Raw genomic sequence first — 14,466 nt, forward strand, 5'->3', positions numbered from 1 at the left:
AAAGAAAAACAGTTGGATGCCTGGAAAAATTCCCAGCTCGGGATGATTATTCCTGCCTCGTGTGAGGCGAGGAGGGGACGCGCAAGCCACCCTGCCACCGCGTGCCTGCACTCCTTACCAGGATCGTTGACGTTTTGCCACCCTCCAAAGTAATTTCCAGATCCGAGAGCGCGGCATCCACCTCATCCACCTCCTTGTCGCTGTTGTTTAGGTGGTTTTCCGAGGACATGATGGACAGCTTATTGATGTGGTACTGAAAGGCAAGGCACAGCATTTCAACTGGGATGCTCCTGCGACCTGCTGGATGCCGCGGGCTCCTCACGACACAGCCACCACGGTCGGGAAACAGAGTGGAAAACCAGAGCCATACTCCCTGCGGGAGCAGAGCCTGGCAAATGCCCTGAGCGCAGTCGAGTCAGGAATGACCATCTAGGCTGTTTTCAGTCCAAAGAGTCAGTGGTACAAACCCTGAAGGACCGCTCTGGACCCCGCAGGGCATTTCACAGCATCACAGACTAGTTGAGGTTGGAAGGGACCTCTGAAGATCATCTGGTCCTACCCCCAGCTCAAGAAGCGCCACCTACAGCCGTTGCCCAGGACCATGTCCAGGTGGCTTTTGAGTTATCTCCAAGGATGGAGACTCCACAACCTCTCTGGGCAACCTCTGCCAGTGCTCAGTCACCCTCACAGTAAAAAAGTGTTTCCTGATGTTCGGAGGAACCTCCTGTGTTTCAGTCTGTGCCTCTGGTCCTGTCACTGGGCACCACTGAGAAGAGCCTGGATCCTTTACAGCCGCCCATCAGGTTATTTATATATATTAGTGCATCCCCCTGAGGCTCCTCTTCTCCAGGCTGAACAGTCCTAGCTCCCTCAGCCTTTCCTCAAAGGAGACATGCTCCAGGGCCTTCATCATCTTCGTGGCCCTTCGCTGGACTCTGTCCAGTATGTCCATATCCCTCTCGCACCGAGGAGCCCAGAATTGGACTCAGTTGTCCAGGTGTGGCCTCACCAGTGCTGAGCAGAGGGGAAGGATCACCTCCCTCGACCTGCTGGCAATGCTTTGCCCAATGCAGCCCAAGACACCATTCACCTTCTTTGTCCCAAGGGCACATTGCCAGCTCATGGTCAACCTGGTGTCCGCCAACACCCCCAGGTCCTTTTCTGCCAAGCTGCTTCCCAGCGGGGTGGCCCCCGGAATATAGCGGTGCATGGGACTGTTCCTCCCCAGGGGCAGGACTTTGCACTTCTCCTTGTTGAACTTCATGAGGTTTATGTTGGCCTGTTTCTCCAGCCTGCCAAGGTCCCGTTGGATGGCAGCATGACCCTCTGGCGTATCAGCCACACATCTGTTTTTATCCCAGAAAACAGAGACGTCCATAAAATCTCACATGAAGGACCATGCCCAAGCCACTCTGGACTTCTTGGAGAGGTAAACTTAGTCTTTAAATTTCTGTTTTCACTCTTTTCTTCCTAGGAGGGACCCTAGGAGTAGACAGCCCTGCTCTTGATGGGGATGCTTCTGCATCCTACAGCGACGAGGCCCGCCAGACCACACGTAGTAAATGGCCTGCCATCCATCTTACGGAAGTCAATAGCAGGTGTAGTATTTATGCCAAATCACACCGAGTATTTCATAAAACAGATAAATAAATAGTTCTGGGAAACCCACAGATTATCACCAGCTGTTTGGGGGGCAGCGTGCCAGAAAGGCACAGTTCAGTAACCTAGTGTACTTTCTGGGGTTTTTTAAGAAGGGCAAAACTGAAAGTTAAGCTAGACATAAACATGTTTGGTAAAAGAAGGCCGAGTTCCTTTTCACGAGCAGTAATCAGCAGCAAGTATTTAAATTACCTAATAAGCTCAAGTGAGGATTAGAAGACGGGAAATGATCTGACTTCTACCAGCACAAGAAGTCCAAGCTCCCACTGAAGGCAAGGTGAGGCTTAAAACAACAGTTACAGCAGGCTTCCCTTATCGTGTTAATCAATATTCATCAATAGAGAAATCTGCAAAGCTACAAAAACAAGTTTAACCAAAACAGTCAGCATCTCGGGCTGTCTCCTACCTGCAGTGCCGCAAACATCATCATTTCTTCCTCCGTGCACTCGATCTCCTCCAGCAGAATAGCCCACTTGGACTGCTCGTACAGCTGGTTGATCCTGATTGCGTCGTACTACGGCACAGCGCAAAAACATGCCAAGGTTGTAAAACGTACGTGCCCAGTTCAAGACAAACCACTTTTATTTTTTATTTCAACGCAATGCTTCAATCCCAGACTGAAAAGCCTCTGCCACCGAAGCAGAGTGGCTCTAGGCAACCCTTAGAGCATCTCTAGCAACGCCTAAGCATTGGCAAACCGGTACGTGGGAGCACACAAAGCCAGGTTTGATGCCTGCGAGACCAATTTTCAAAGAGCTGAAGGATTTATCAACACAAAAGCACATTAGAGATAGAGGCATCCTTTGCTCAAGGCCTTTGCCTGCAAGATGCAAGTAAAATTAATAGCTCTGTACCTTTGGATTCAGGTCAAAAAAGCTGTAGTACTTGAACCGGAGCAGCAAAGCCTCATTTTCTTTCACCTCCTGCTCCATAAGAGATCGGGACGAATCCAGCCATCTGTAAATTGTCAACACGGGATAACACACACAAAAAGCTCCAGCGCAGTCGTGATGATACTTTCAAGAATGCAACTTAAAACCACGTATTTGAAAAAAAAACCAAAACAAACAAAACGAAGAAAAAAGCAGAAAAACAAATCCTTAACTCACCCTTGGTTGATTTTGGCTTTATCAAGCAGCGCCTGTGGCTTGTACATTTTTGCTAAGGACTCCGGGGAGGTGACGGGCTGGCTCACGGCCAGGATGCCCGGGTTCCCCTCCGACAAGGCGCTGTCACCGAACCAGGCTGAAGTGGGGGACAGGGGACTGCCGTCGTGAGCGTCGTAAGTTGGTGTCATCGTTTTGCTATAAAGTCCTGGGCTCGAATATATGTTTCCTACCGGTAAGAGGAATAAAAGCTGGGAGTTAGCTCACGGCCAAGCCCTGCCTGCTCCCAACGAAGCCAACTCAGACACGAACCCGAAGCCAGCGGATGAAAAACCTTCCCCCTTTTTTTTTTTAACCTTTTTTTCCGCAATGGGAAAACACTGTGCTGCTTGTTTTCCCATGAAAAGCTGCCCCTCTCTCTCTCTCCGCTCTTCTCTGAGAGCAAAACCAATGGAAAACTCATTCCAGCCCAAATCCATGGGAAAAGGTGTAGGTCTCCCACGCTGGGAAACTCCTGCCCCCTGTGTTTCTGCAGCACCTGGGACACGAAGGGCCCCCGACTTACCGGTATTACCTGTCGCTTAAAGATTTTGGAAGTCAAAAGTTTTAGAGGAGCAGGAAAATAAACTAAGGGCGCAGCCAAAGAGACCAGAGGCAGAGGGCAAAAGTCCTACTGAGGTGGAGCTCACCTTTGACGGGGCCGATGTAAAGAATATCGGTGCCTATAGAGAGGGAAAGAAAGGAGGGAAGTGAGAAGGCGAGAGAAAGTCACCGGGAGAGTAGAAAAGGACAGAAGCTGAAAATGGGCGTTTTCGGAAGAGGGCAGAATAGCGCAGGTGAGGTTTCACCACCCAAATGGAGCGTTTGCAGCAGCGCCGGTGGATTCGGGCAGGCAAAGCAACCAAAGTGACTCCACGGTTATTTTATTCACTTCACAAAAAAAAACAGCCGGGCACAGAAACACGACATTTCACGGACGGAAAAGCTTGCTGAGACGGCCAAACAAATTTGGTATTAATATGCCGAGCAAGTGGTGCGACTTGGTGCAAAACTGATCCTGAAGCACACATTACTCCCAGGCCTTTTAAAGCTTTACAGCTCGTACAGACTCCAAGCAGCCAAAAAAAAAAACCCCAAACCCAACCCTTTTAAAATTATGAATTTGAAGAGAAGAAATTGGACCCAGCTTGGTATCTCATACCTCAAAATAGCTAAGAGCTAAATAGTCCCTATTCGTCTCACGGGAACATTGATTTTTACATTAAGAACACAAAACGTGGATTTTTGTAAGGGAGGTCCAACGACCGTATCCTAATGTCAGGAATTCCACTGCTTATGTACATCAGGCAGTGAGCTCAGCATCATTTGCTGGGCATAAATCTGTGCACCAGTACCGTGAAGGACCAATGATTGGCTTTTTGGGAAAGAGTTGCATCCTTTTTAAATCACGAGCCTGTTCAGACAGGCAATTCGATGCACCCAACCTCCACCTCCAAGGGCACCATTAAGGGTGTTGAAGGTGGCACGTGGCAGGGTTGAGATGCCACAAGCAAGGTCTTCTGTGCCACCTCCTGCCCCTGCCCTGAACCACCTCCTTGGGCCATCCCCAGTCCCTCACTCCAAACAATCCCTCCTTCCTGAATGCCCAAGAAATGACAGAAAGCGGAGAAAAACATCTGGAAAAGTCTAAGACCAAAGCACCAGGAAAACCTTTCCAAACCCTCATTTTTTGCCATGGGTATCTCAAGGAGCAGTAAGAACGGTTTGAATCAGCAGCATCATACTAATGACAGCCAACATCTTGGTTAGGAAACTTAAATAATACAGAAACGTGATTCTAAACTGCCTGACAGGATGGAAAATATATGTTGCCATCAAACAAGAGCAGCACCAGGGTGCTTTTAATGCTCCTGCTAGTTTTGCCGGCCTTCCAGTCTGGATTAATGATCTGGGGGACCAGTAAGCACCACAGCAACATGCCATCAAGACAGACCCAGGAAACCAGACATGAGTAAAAAAGCAGCAGAAATGGTCAAGGGATGGAGATCTCCACCTTCAACCTTCATACTTGGATGGAGAAGGCCAGGGGTGACTTGTATATCTGGTACTTACACTTTGGGAGTTGGACTTGATGAACCTTATGGGTCCCTTCCAACTTGAGACATTCTATGATTCTAAAAGTAGCAGAAATGTGCTCTCCCCATGGAATGTCGTTACACTGGAGAAGAGCAGTCCAACAAAAAATGGCAATAACCCACCATCAGAATCCATAAACCGCATCCCAAAAGATGCTCTTGCCTCCTCCCCATTTGCCCTCGCACCGCGCCAGCCTCAGCCTTCATGTGGCTCAACCAGACAGGGCTGAGCATTAACTGGACCAACAAAAGAAAAAAACCCACTTCTGGCCCCAAATTGGGCAGGTTTTCCCATGGACATCCCCCCACATCCCTCCGTTTGAGTGCTCCAAAGGAGCCAAGCTTCCCCTCGGATGTTCTCCTCATCATGTCTGAATGCCTGAAACATCTCAGAAGAAGCTTCGCTTAAAAAATTTGCCCGAGGCGGGCAATGTTATGGAAAGTTTCAACTGAAATAAGTTTGGCTAACTTATAAACAAGTGAATACAAGTCTTCTAATGGAAAGTGTTGGGCAACATGTCCTGTGGGTGTATTGACAGCTCTGCCTACAGTGATTTAAATGGTTTTCCTGCCAGGTACGAGGTGTGCTGTGACAAAATATGCCCATTAATTCCACACGCACTGAAATAAGCAGAACCAGCAATTCACAGAAATCAAAACCTAACTTTACAGAAGCATTTGGCGCACAAACTCATGTTGCAACAACGCTAGAAATCGTTTATTCAGATTAAAACCCATGACTTTTAACTAATGGCACCTAAACTTCACAGGTAGCTGCAGTGATGAAACCTGCAGCGAGTCATCTCATCCACAAGGAAAGCACAACCAGCAAGACACTTCAAAGCGACCCGCTGAAAGACCAATAAATAATTCAAATTAAAAAATAACCTTCTGCATACATTTCCCCCAAAGTGTGCCAAGTATTTCTTATTAATCTAATGGAGATGCTCTCCGTGAACGCTGACTTTTGGAAAGGCTAATTGCGGACTTCCAAGACAAAAATGCCAAATGAAAATGCAAACTGAATGGAGCCTTGCCCGATGCAGGGAAAACTCCTGGAGCCAGGAGTGGGAGAGGACTCGCCCACAAGTATTTTTAAGTAACTTAGAGGAGAAAGAGTGAGACCTGAGCAAAAGAAGGATTGTTTTTCCGTCGCTACAGCCCCGCGCTGATGGTTTGCCGCAGAGCCTGTGGTTCACATCACTTTGGCACGGCAGCTCCACAGCATCGTCGCCCTCGCCTGTGCAGCCAAAACCTTTCTGCTTGCAAGCCCAGAGCCACCAGCGCTTTAACCACACTGCGTGACCTTCACTTGTACTTCAGTTAACTTAAAACAATTAATACAAGTTTACCGAATTCCAAGATTTATTTTTATTTTTTTTCCTTAAAGCTGCCCCGCTTCCTGCTTACGGCTGGATTTAAACCCAAGAGCTCTGGCAGGCAGACAGGTCTCTCCCGCCCGGCAGCGCGCATCTCTGCGGCTTTCTCCGCCAGTCCATTTGGGGTAAAGTGCTCCCACTATGGCCGACTTTATGGCTTAAGCTCCTGCCATTTGCCTTCCAAGACCAGACTTCCAGCAGCCGCCGAGCAGAGCCGAAAAATCCCCCTCTGCTTGCAAACACCTCCCTGAATCCGTTCGCTGCCTGTGGCAAGAGATGTTACTCCATCAGCGATGTTACTCCAGGAGGAATTCTCTAAGTAGCTCCGCTCGGGTTCTGTAAGCCAGACTGGCAAACCACACCCCTCAGCAATAAAAAGTGGGTTTTTTTAGCACTACCATCTACAGCTACACCCTTAACATAAGAGAACACTAATGCAATTAATAAAATACTGGTTTTGCTGGGCTATAAATATGGAGTAGAACGGTGGTACTGCCTCAGACACACCTGGAATTTGACATTAGGAACGACTTTCCATTTAACTCCTTTCTTAATAGGGTAAGAAAACCTTTCAGTAACACAATCCCAGTGGTAAATTGCTCACGCTTGGTTTCTGGTTTATTTTATAAAGTCTGGCGTTGTTCTGCTCCCCCGTATGCGTGACAGCTCCAGGCATGCATCTGTGCGACCGCGACCAAGTGCTGCAGCCCTGCACGGTTTGTGGAATTTATTTGGGGTCTGTTTCTTGCACAGACCTTAAGGAATTAGGTCAGACCAACACCGCTATGTCATTCCCCTTCCCCCCTCCCCGCCCCCCAAATTTTATTATCTGTTCGCCTCTTGGTGACCCCTTCCCTCCAAGCCCATCCTCACAAAGCCAGCCCCGGCTCACCAGACCCTGGCGTGATCAGGGGACCCTCCAGCTCGAAGGCGTCGTCTTCACATTGATCATCCAACTTCTTCTTTTTTTTCTTTGATGGATCTCTGGGTTTCCTCAAAAGGGAGAGCTCTTCTGGATGCCTGATGTCTGGGGAGAGAACGGACCGCTTTTACAAAGGCAAGATGGGAAAAAAGGGGGAAAAAACCCCGAATATCCTTCCTTTAGGAACAACATCCAGCAACGTGCAGTATCTCCCTCGGATGATTTTCCTGTTTTGCAATGGTTAAAAATCAAGTTGAGAATATTTTCCCTGCAAGCCTGTTGGAAACAAGCACTGTCCTTGGCTGGAGAGGTAACACGGCATTTGGGGAAAATGCAGAATTTCCCAGGCGCGGCCACTCACATGCAAACACAAGCACTGCTAGAGCCTGTGACAGAGCCTAGTACCATTCCCATCCATTATCTTAAGTAAATATAAATTATACCAATAAATAAATTTATATGTATTAATTTATATGTTTTAATCTGCATGTAAACCCCTATTTAGGCCCCTAGGTAACAGCCCAGGTACTCTCACTTCCATAAGAGCAATCCAAGACTCAAGCCATTCATTTACATGTCAGACTGGAAATTTCAGAGCCTATGTTTAAGGCACCCACTTTTTAAAGAGATCTTGGCCAAAGTGTTTCCTTTTCACAGCCAATCTTTCCCACTTTCCTGCGCAGAACCAGCCGGAATCATTTTAAAACCATGTTATTTAAAAAGAAGAGCATCACAGTGTGTGTTTTAAGCCACGGGAGTATGGAGGGGGGGGCTAATGAAAAAGAGAATTTTGGGGCGATTTCCTACAAAGGCGGGATTTTGGCTTTGCTTATGCCTGCTGCAGACTCTTCCAAGAGAGAAGGAGTTTTCCGGGAAAGCAGAGCGCACCGTCCATCCTACCACTGAAACCACTGGAAGGGAGCCAGGAGTCCCTCACCGACGCTGCAAAAACCAAGAGGGGAAAACAAAAACCTCACCTCCTCTAAACTGTCCTCAGTCGATATGCGGGAACCCACCTGGAAAAGCCTTCACCTGGGCACGAAGCCATCCTGCTGCGATGCTGAAAGGCTGCAGAAAGGTTGGAGAGCTCTGAAATACGGCTTGTATTCGAAAAAAAGGAGGTTATGGGTCATGCTTGAGCCTGAAAGGAAGAGTTTTGGAGCTCTCCTCTGCAGCTGGTTGTCCATGTTTAAGACCCTGTGTTGTTTCTAGCTCTGTTTTTTGCCTGTATTGCTTGAAAATGCTCAGCCGCACGGAGATGTCCGAAGCTTTGGGTTCGGGATGCCCTAAGGAAAGCAGCTCCCGGTCCTGTCCACATGGAAGCATGCAGCCATAGCTGCAAGGGAGACCGGGAGACGGAAGAGACAGAGTTGGTTGCATCCGCAGCCAGGCTGTATTTTCCCACCAAGAGGAATGCTGAACAAGACAATAAGTCATTATTCTAACGAGGAGAGGTTACAGGGTTCGTATCTCACCCTGGTCCATCCCCCCCCCCCCCCCGCGCAGCCGCCGTGCTGGCAGCAGTGGAATTTGCTGTACACTCCCAGCCGCGAGAACAGAATTAATAGAATTAAAAACTGGAATTTGGTCTCCAGCGTGTGACCCGAGAGGGACACATCCACCCCCATTCCCGCCTGCCCACGCCACTGTCTTTCCTTACGGGAAATAAGGGGGGAAAAGTCAGGCTGGAAGCGAGCTCCACTCCCCCCTCGCCCCATCCAGGGACACACCGGGAGCTGATTAACCAAAAGTGCCTTTCCACATTTGCCAGGGGATGGCTGCTGTTACAAATGGCGCATTCCAAAAATTACTTTTTAAAAAAAAATAATAAAAATTTATGAAATCACGGCTTCCCTGACAGGTGACATCCCTGGGCTTCGCTCCTCGTTTGCAGACACGGTGAGCATCGGGCTGTCCCCTCCTGGGGTGGACACGGTGACAGCCTCCCTGCCTTTCAATATTTAAACCTGTGCTTTTCCCCTGCTATTTTAAATAACAGCCTGTGCACCCTCACCAACCCCACCGTGCCTGTGTCACATTTGGGGCATTTGATTTTAGTTGACCTCCAGGGATGGATCCAGTTGGCCTTGGCATTCCCGAACCCAGGGGCTGGGCACCTCTGTATTTAACTCTCATATTGCGGGTCTCCCGTTCCAAACTATCACCTGTCACAGCTTTAACAGAAGCTTTATTTTATATATTTATTGATATTTATTTATATAATATTTATATTTTTATTTTTATATATAAGCTTTCTTTAATTTAAGCTTTAACACTGATTTATTATCACTACATACTTATTACCAAGCTAAACCCTGTCCCTGCACCCACCGACCAACACAGAGTTTCCCCGTGCAACTTTTTGACCATTTCTAGCAATAAATACCTAGCGTACGAATCCAGATGGCTATTCGCGTTCCCATTTATCACAGCCAGCTTACCTCACGATGAAAAAATCTGCTGGGACAACCAGGGTCAGGCGCAAGGGACAGCACGCAGCACAGCCCTAAAATGAGGAGTTCCCCCTGGTATTTTGCTAGCAGGGTTTATACTCTGGTGTTTATTTATGGTGCATTAGCAACTGATACAGCCTCTCAGCTGAAACCATTCAGAGAGGCCAAGAGAAAGGCTCTGGGCCAAGCTCGGCTCCCGAAAGCAATCTGTTGGAGCCGGCCCAAAGCTTGACCATCTGATTTCAAAGCGCCTTTTTATAGTCCCTCGCTTGTCCATGACGCTATCGTCGGATTACAAAGGATACGGGCAAGTTTTCGGCAGCTGCTTCGAAACGGCGCATGGCTGCGGGGCATGGCAAAGGCAGCAGCATCCGTGCGACACCAGAGCATTCCCGCTCCCCATCAGCCGAGCAGGTTTCCCATCGATAAGCCGCAAATTTCTCCCAAAAATCTATCTGCTGGTCATACCATCGTCTCCGAGACTACAAACCTACTGAAACCAACCGAGGGTTGCGGGGGACATTAAAAATAAAGCCCCGTGCTAAAAAGCAGAGAGCAGAAAAGCAGCAAGAGAGCGACGTTGGTTTTATTTCCGATCCCAGAACTAGAGAAAAAGCCAGAAGCAACTTTTCAGTCTTTCAGTAAACGGCCGGTGGAAAAAATATTTGCCGCTGCTTATGATTAATAAGCGTACAAAGGGTCTTAAAGCGTGTTTTGAACAGAGCCAGGCTTGGCAAACACGGTGTTTAGTTACTGTAGCTAAAGCAGAGCCTGTCCCAGGGAGTAAGGGCTTGCAGATGGTACAGCTCCAGTTAATTGGAAACTGGGACAAGGAATGGCTCCAGAGCCCCAGCTCCTGTCTTCCGGCCCTAAGAGGAAGATTCTTAAAGTATCCAAATGGAGCAAAAAAAATTCAAGTCTTTTACGTAGGTCTGGGCTTTTTATGAAGTCCCACTGCACCTGGAGGAGCTCATTTGCCAGAGTTGTTCACCTGGGGTAAAACATCTCCCCAGGGCTTGTCTTCAGCCCCAAATTCCCACTCAAAACCCGCCACTAACTATTTAATCCACGTTTTCCAGCTGAAGCCAAGCTGCTCCTGCCTAAGGTCACTTGGAAGAAAAAAGGGTCGGTCAAATGTGGGTGGACCGGGAGAAGTCACCTTCTGAACTAGGCTAATGTGTTGACTCTTCAATTAACGCGTTGGTGGGGGCTGTGTTTGCTTTAAAAGAGACTCCTTGTCTGTACACACGGGACAGATGGCACTGGCAACGTCTACTAGAAATTACTGTAAATGATCCTTTTAGTGTTTTATTTCTATTTATTGTATAAGCGCGTGAAAATCCAGCTATCCAGCCTCTTACTAAGCGTCCCTGGTGATGCTGGTGGCAGCCACCAGCAGAAACTATCTACGATGATGCGCGGTGTGCTCCATATGGAGGGGAGAGCGCCAACCAAAAACTGGTCTAAACCCATTTTTCAGCTGGATCCGACTGGGAACCATTCATACTTTGACATCTCTTCCATCCCAGCCCACGCTGGATCAGCTGCATGTCCGTGTCCCAGCAGAAGGGCTTCACCAAACTTGGGAGATTTGTTGCCAGAGAGGTGGGAGATGCCCCATCCCTGGGAACATTCCAGGTCAGGTTGGATGAGGCTCTGAGCAACCTGATCTAGTTGAAGATGTCCCTGCTCACGGCAGGGGGTTGAACTAGATGGCCTTTAAAGGTCCCTTCCCACCCAAACCATTCTATGATTTTATCAAACTAGGGAAATGCCCTTTGGCAAGAGGAGCAAAAGCATTTCTTAGGTGGCATTTCAAAAATGTGACCAGGAAAGCGGCTTTCAACCTCCAAGAAAATTTTTTCCAACTGTTGGATGAAACCATTCTACTCCCTACAGCATTATCTTTTCCATCTGCCTGCAAAAGCCTCCCTGTGCCTGCGCTGTGTCCCACTGAAAACAAACCCTTGGCCTTTTTCCCCCCCCGTGTAATCCCTCATTTCTCGTCCAACCCCTGCACAGCTCACCCGGCCCAGCTGTGCCCATTTATCTCCCAGCCAGAGACGAACAGCAGAGCTGGGATGAAACTCTCCTTCACAGGACACCGCACTTAACTGCACCCAGAAAACTGGCTTTATGGAAAAATATCCATCTTGCAGGGTGTAAAATTCACCATTTATGCCCTTTTGCATTGAATCCACCGAGGAAATCTTGCAGCTGCTGCGCTTTTAACCACCAAGGCGTATTGCAATGGGAAAGCAGTTGTGGTCAGAGGCGGGACCAAAATCCACGCGTCTGGGTGCGGAAGAAGGGTTGATTTGGCTGCTTTGTCCCCATCCAAGATGTGGGGTCCCCAGGTCCCACCAAGCAGCATCCCAAGGGGTCGGGGAACACACAGTGACGATTTTGGTGCTCCCAAGGGATGGTCTCTCACTCCCACGAGAAATCAAATTTGAGGTTTTCTTGCATCACCTACACACACAACACGGCACCATCGACTGGAAGCGCTGTCTGAGTATGTACCGACTTCCCCCAAATTTAAAATGATAGTTCCAATATTCAGTTTTGATATATAACAAAAATTAATTGTCAAAAGAAGCTTTTAGCATCCATTTTATCACCTGATTTCTGGCTCCCTTAAAAGGCCAGGGAGCTGGTTCGCCTGCTTAGCTCTTAGAAGCATAAAAACTCCATAATTTTACTTGTAGCACAGACAGCATTTAGGGGAAATCCTCTCTTTAATGCCGATCCAGCTACCCTCTGTTAGGAAATGTGTTTTGAAGTGGGATATTTCTGCACTGGATCACCACTGTCTCAAAGCAATGACTCATAAAAATTACAGCCTTTGCACACTGACATGACGATTCTTAGAAAAATGAGACCTCAAACCCCATTTCTCACCCATTTCAGGCTTAAAAAAAAAAAAAAAAAAAATTATTTTTCTTTGGAATGAGTGAATTCTACGGATCGTGTTTCCTGAATTTACAGAATTCCTGCGTTTACAGAATTAAGTATGCGACAATCTTCAACACAAATTCACTTGAGATAAAAATTTGCAAAACAGACCAGAAGCAAAAAAAATTAAAAAAAAAAATACTTATATAACTTTTGAAGTGCCTGTAGATAAGACTGGCTGTACCGGACGCTGGGCAGTATCTGATGGCGGAGGAGGTCCTCACCCCCTTAGCACAGTTTACTAGGTTTGTACACCCGCCTACATTCAGAACATTTTATTATGGGTTCTTCAGCTGCCTGGTAGCTTAAATATTTATTTGGGTAAAAGCCAAGTTCTCCACTTGCCGCCCCGGGCCATGCAGCTATGTCAGGACATCCCGCAAAGCCTCCTGAGATGCCCAACAAGTGCCATGGGCACAGAGCAAACCGGGGCTGACCCTGGCAGGGGCTTTGCAAGAGCCTTTACAAATTCAGCGTGGAAAGCCCAAGCACCCGTTGACTGACTGACTTGCCGCCACAGTAGCCATCTGCAAAACCACCCGAAAACCAAGATCAATGGGGCTTCTGCAGCAGCACAACTGCTGCTCACAAATTCTGTCTGCGCGAGTGGTACCCAGAGCTGAAATCAGGCACCATCGGCCAGAAGGAGGAAGAGGAGGCAGCCAGCAGCGATGGAGCCAAGCTAATAAAAAGGGCTGTTGGAGAGACAGTCAACAAACGCTGAGTGTTTGGATGGTTTTTTATGCAAGTGGGACGAAATCCCCAGACTCCAGTTATCATCCGGATGCTTCTCAGAGCACAGACAGCACTTCCAGCCTTGTCCCTGAAGTGTCTGAACTGCAGCTAAAGTCAAATCAAACGCAATTAAATTAGGCACCACAAACAGGAGAAAAAAATCCACTTATACTGTCTGCATTGGACCATAAAGAGCAATCAGAATAATCTTAAGGAAGGAGGCAGCATTGTGTTTGCCAGCATCTCCTAATGTCTTCAGGATGAAAGTCTATTTAAAGGGTCTCTGTCAACAGCGGAGTAAGGATGAAAAAATTCACTGACTCACGCGGTGACATACAACCTGATGCTACTCGACAGGCAGAACAGGGACCGGGGTGGGGAGGGGGGGGAAAGGGCAATCTTTTTTTTTCCATTTCAGTCACTTTGCAATTAAATCTTATTATTTCCCTTACAGTCCAGTTTCTGGTGTTCCTCTGGATCCTACACAACGGCTGCAGATGAATATAGGCAAGCGATAAAAGAGGAAAAGACCGAAATGAAGAAGTTGGCAGCGGTATACTTGGGCCTTGCAATTTAAAAAGCTGAGTACATTGCAATTTGGCCGACTCTCTAAATGGTAAGATTTCCTTCCCCACCCATCCCCTAGACATATTTAGAAATAGCTGCGCTACTGCCAAACCTCTCTGCTCGTGGCAGCAAAAGGCAGCAAACCCTTCCCCAGTGTTTCACCGGATCTGTCTCCGTGCCGGTACACGAACGCCATCTCCAAGGCATCTTCACGGTGCTACTGAGCATCCAGAGACTGCATCACAAGATGCTGGTGTCATCCCCAAAACACCCTCCGAGATGCTCGCATGCATCTACCAGGACTTCATTTCAGCCCCGCTATTTTAGGAAAAACACTACTTGATTTTCCAGCGGGGCGAGAACGAAGAAAAAAAGGTTTAAATAGGTTCGCAACGGCGAGGAGTAAATCCAGACAGCTTTTCCTCCTGGAAAGAGACTGTGCCGGGGCTGTGGCTCCGTGTGCTAATGGGCACAGGCAGAGCCCTGGGAACACTGCGCATCTTGGAGTACCAAAGGGTCGCAGTTTTGCAAAAAAAAAAACAAAACAAAAAAACC

The 14,466-nt window shown here is 47.9% G+C and overlaps 1 protein-coding gene across 6 annotated transcripts in view; it reads right to left on the bottom strand.

Moving 5' to 3' along the window:
• FERMT2 (FERM domain containing kindlin 2) overlaps positions 1-14,466 on the bottom strand; it is a 51,598-nt gene that overhangs the window by 13,143 nt on the left and 23,989 nt on the right. For 4 of the 6 annotated variants that reach the window (XM_054199219.1, XM_054199220.1, XM_054199223.1 and 1 more), the window contains 6 exons: positions 7,172-7,306; positions 3,455-3,487; positions 2,769-2,994; positions 2,514-2,616; positions 2,066-2,173; positions 119-253 (listed from right to left, as the gene is read on the bottom strand). In XM_054199219.1, coding sequence (XP_054055194.1) covers positions 119-253; positions 2,066-2,173; positions 2,514-2,616; positions 2,769-2,994; positions 3,455-3,487; positions 7,172-7,306 — 740 coding nt within the window. The remainder of the gene's footprint in view (positions 1-118; positions 254-2,065; positions 2,174-2,513; positions 2,617-2,768; positions 2,995-3,454; positions 3,488-7,171; positions 7,307-14,466) is intronic. The other 2 variants (XM_054199221.1, XM_054199222.1) reach the window with 1 other exon arrangement.

This window comes from Rissa tridactyla, chromosome 4, assembly GCF_028500815.1.
Source record: "Rissa tridactyla isolate bRisTri1 chromosome 4, bRisTri1.patW.cur.20221130, whole genome shotgun sequence".
NCBI classification, from domain to species: domain Eukaryota; kingdom Metazoa; phylum Chordata; class Aves; order Charadriiformes; family Laridae; genus Rissa; species Rissa tridactyla.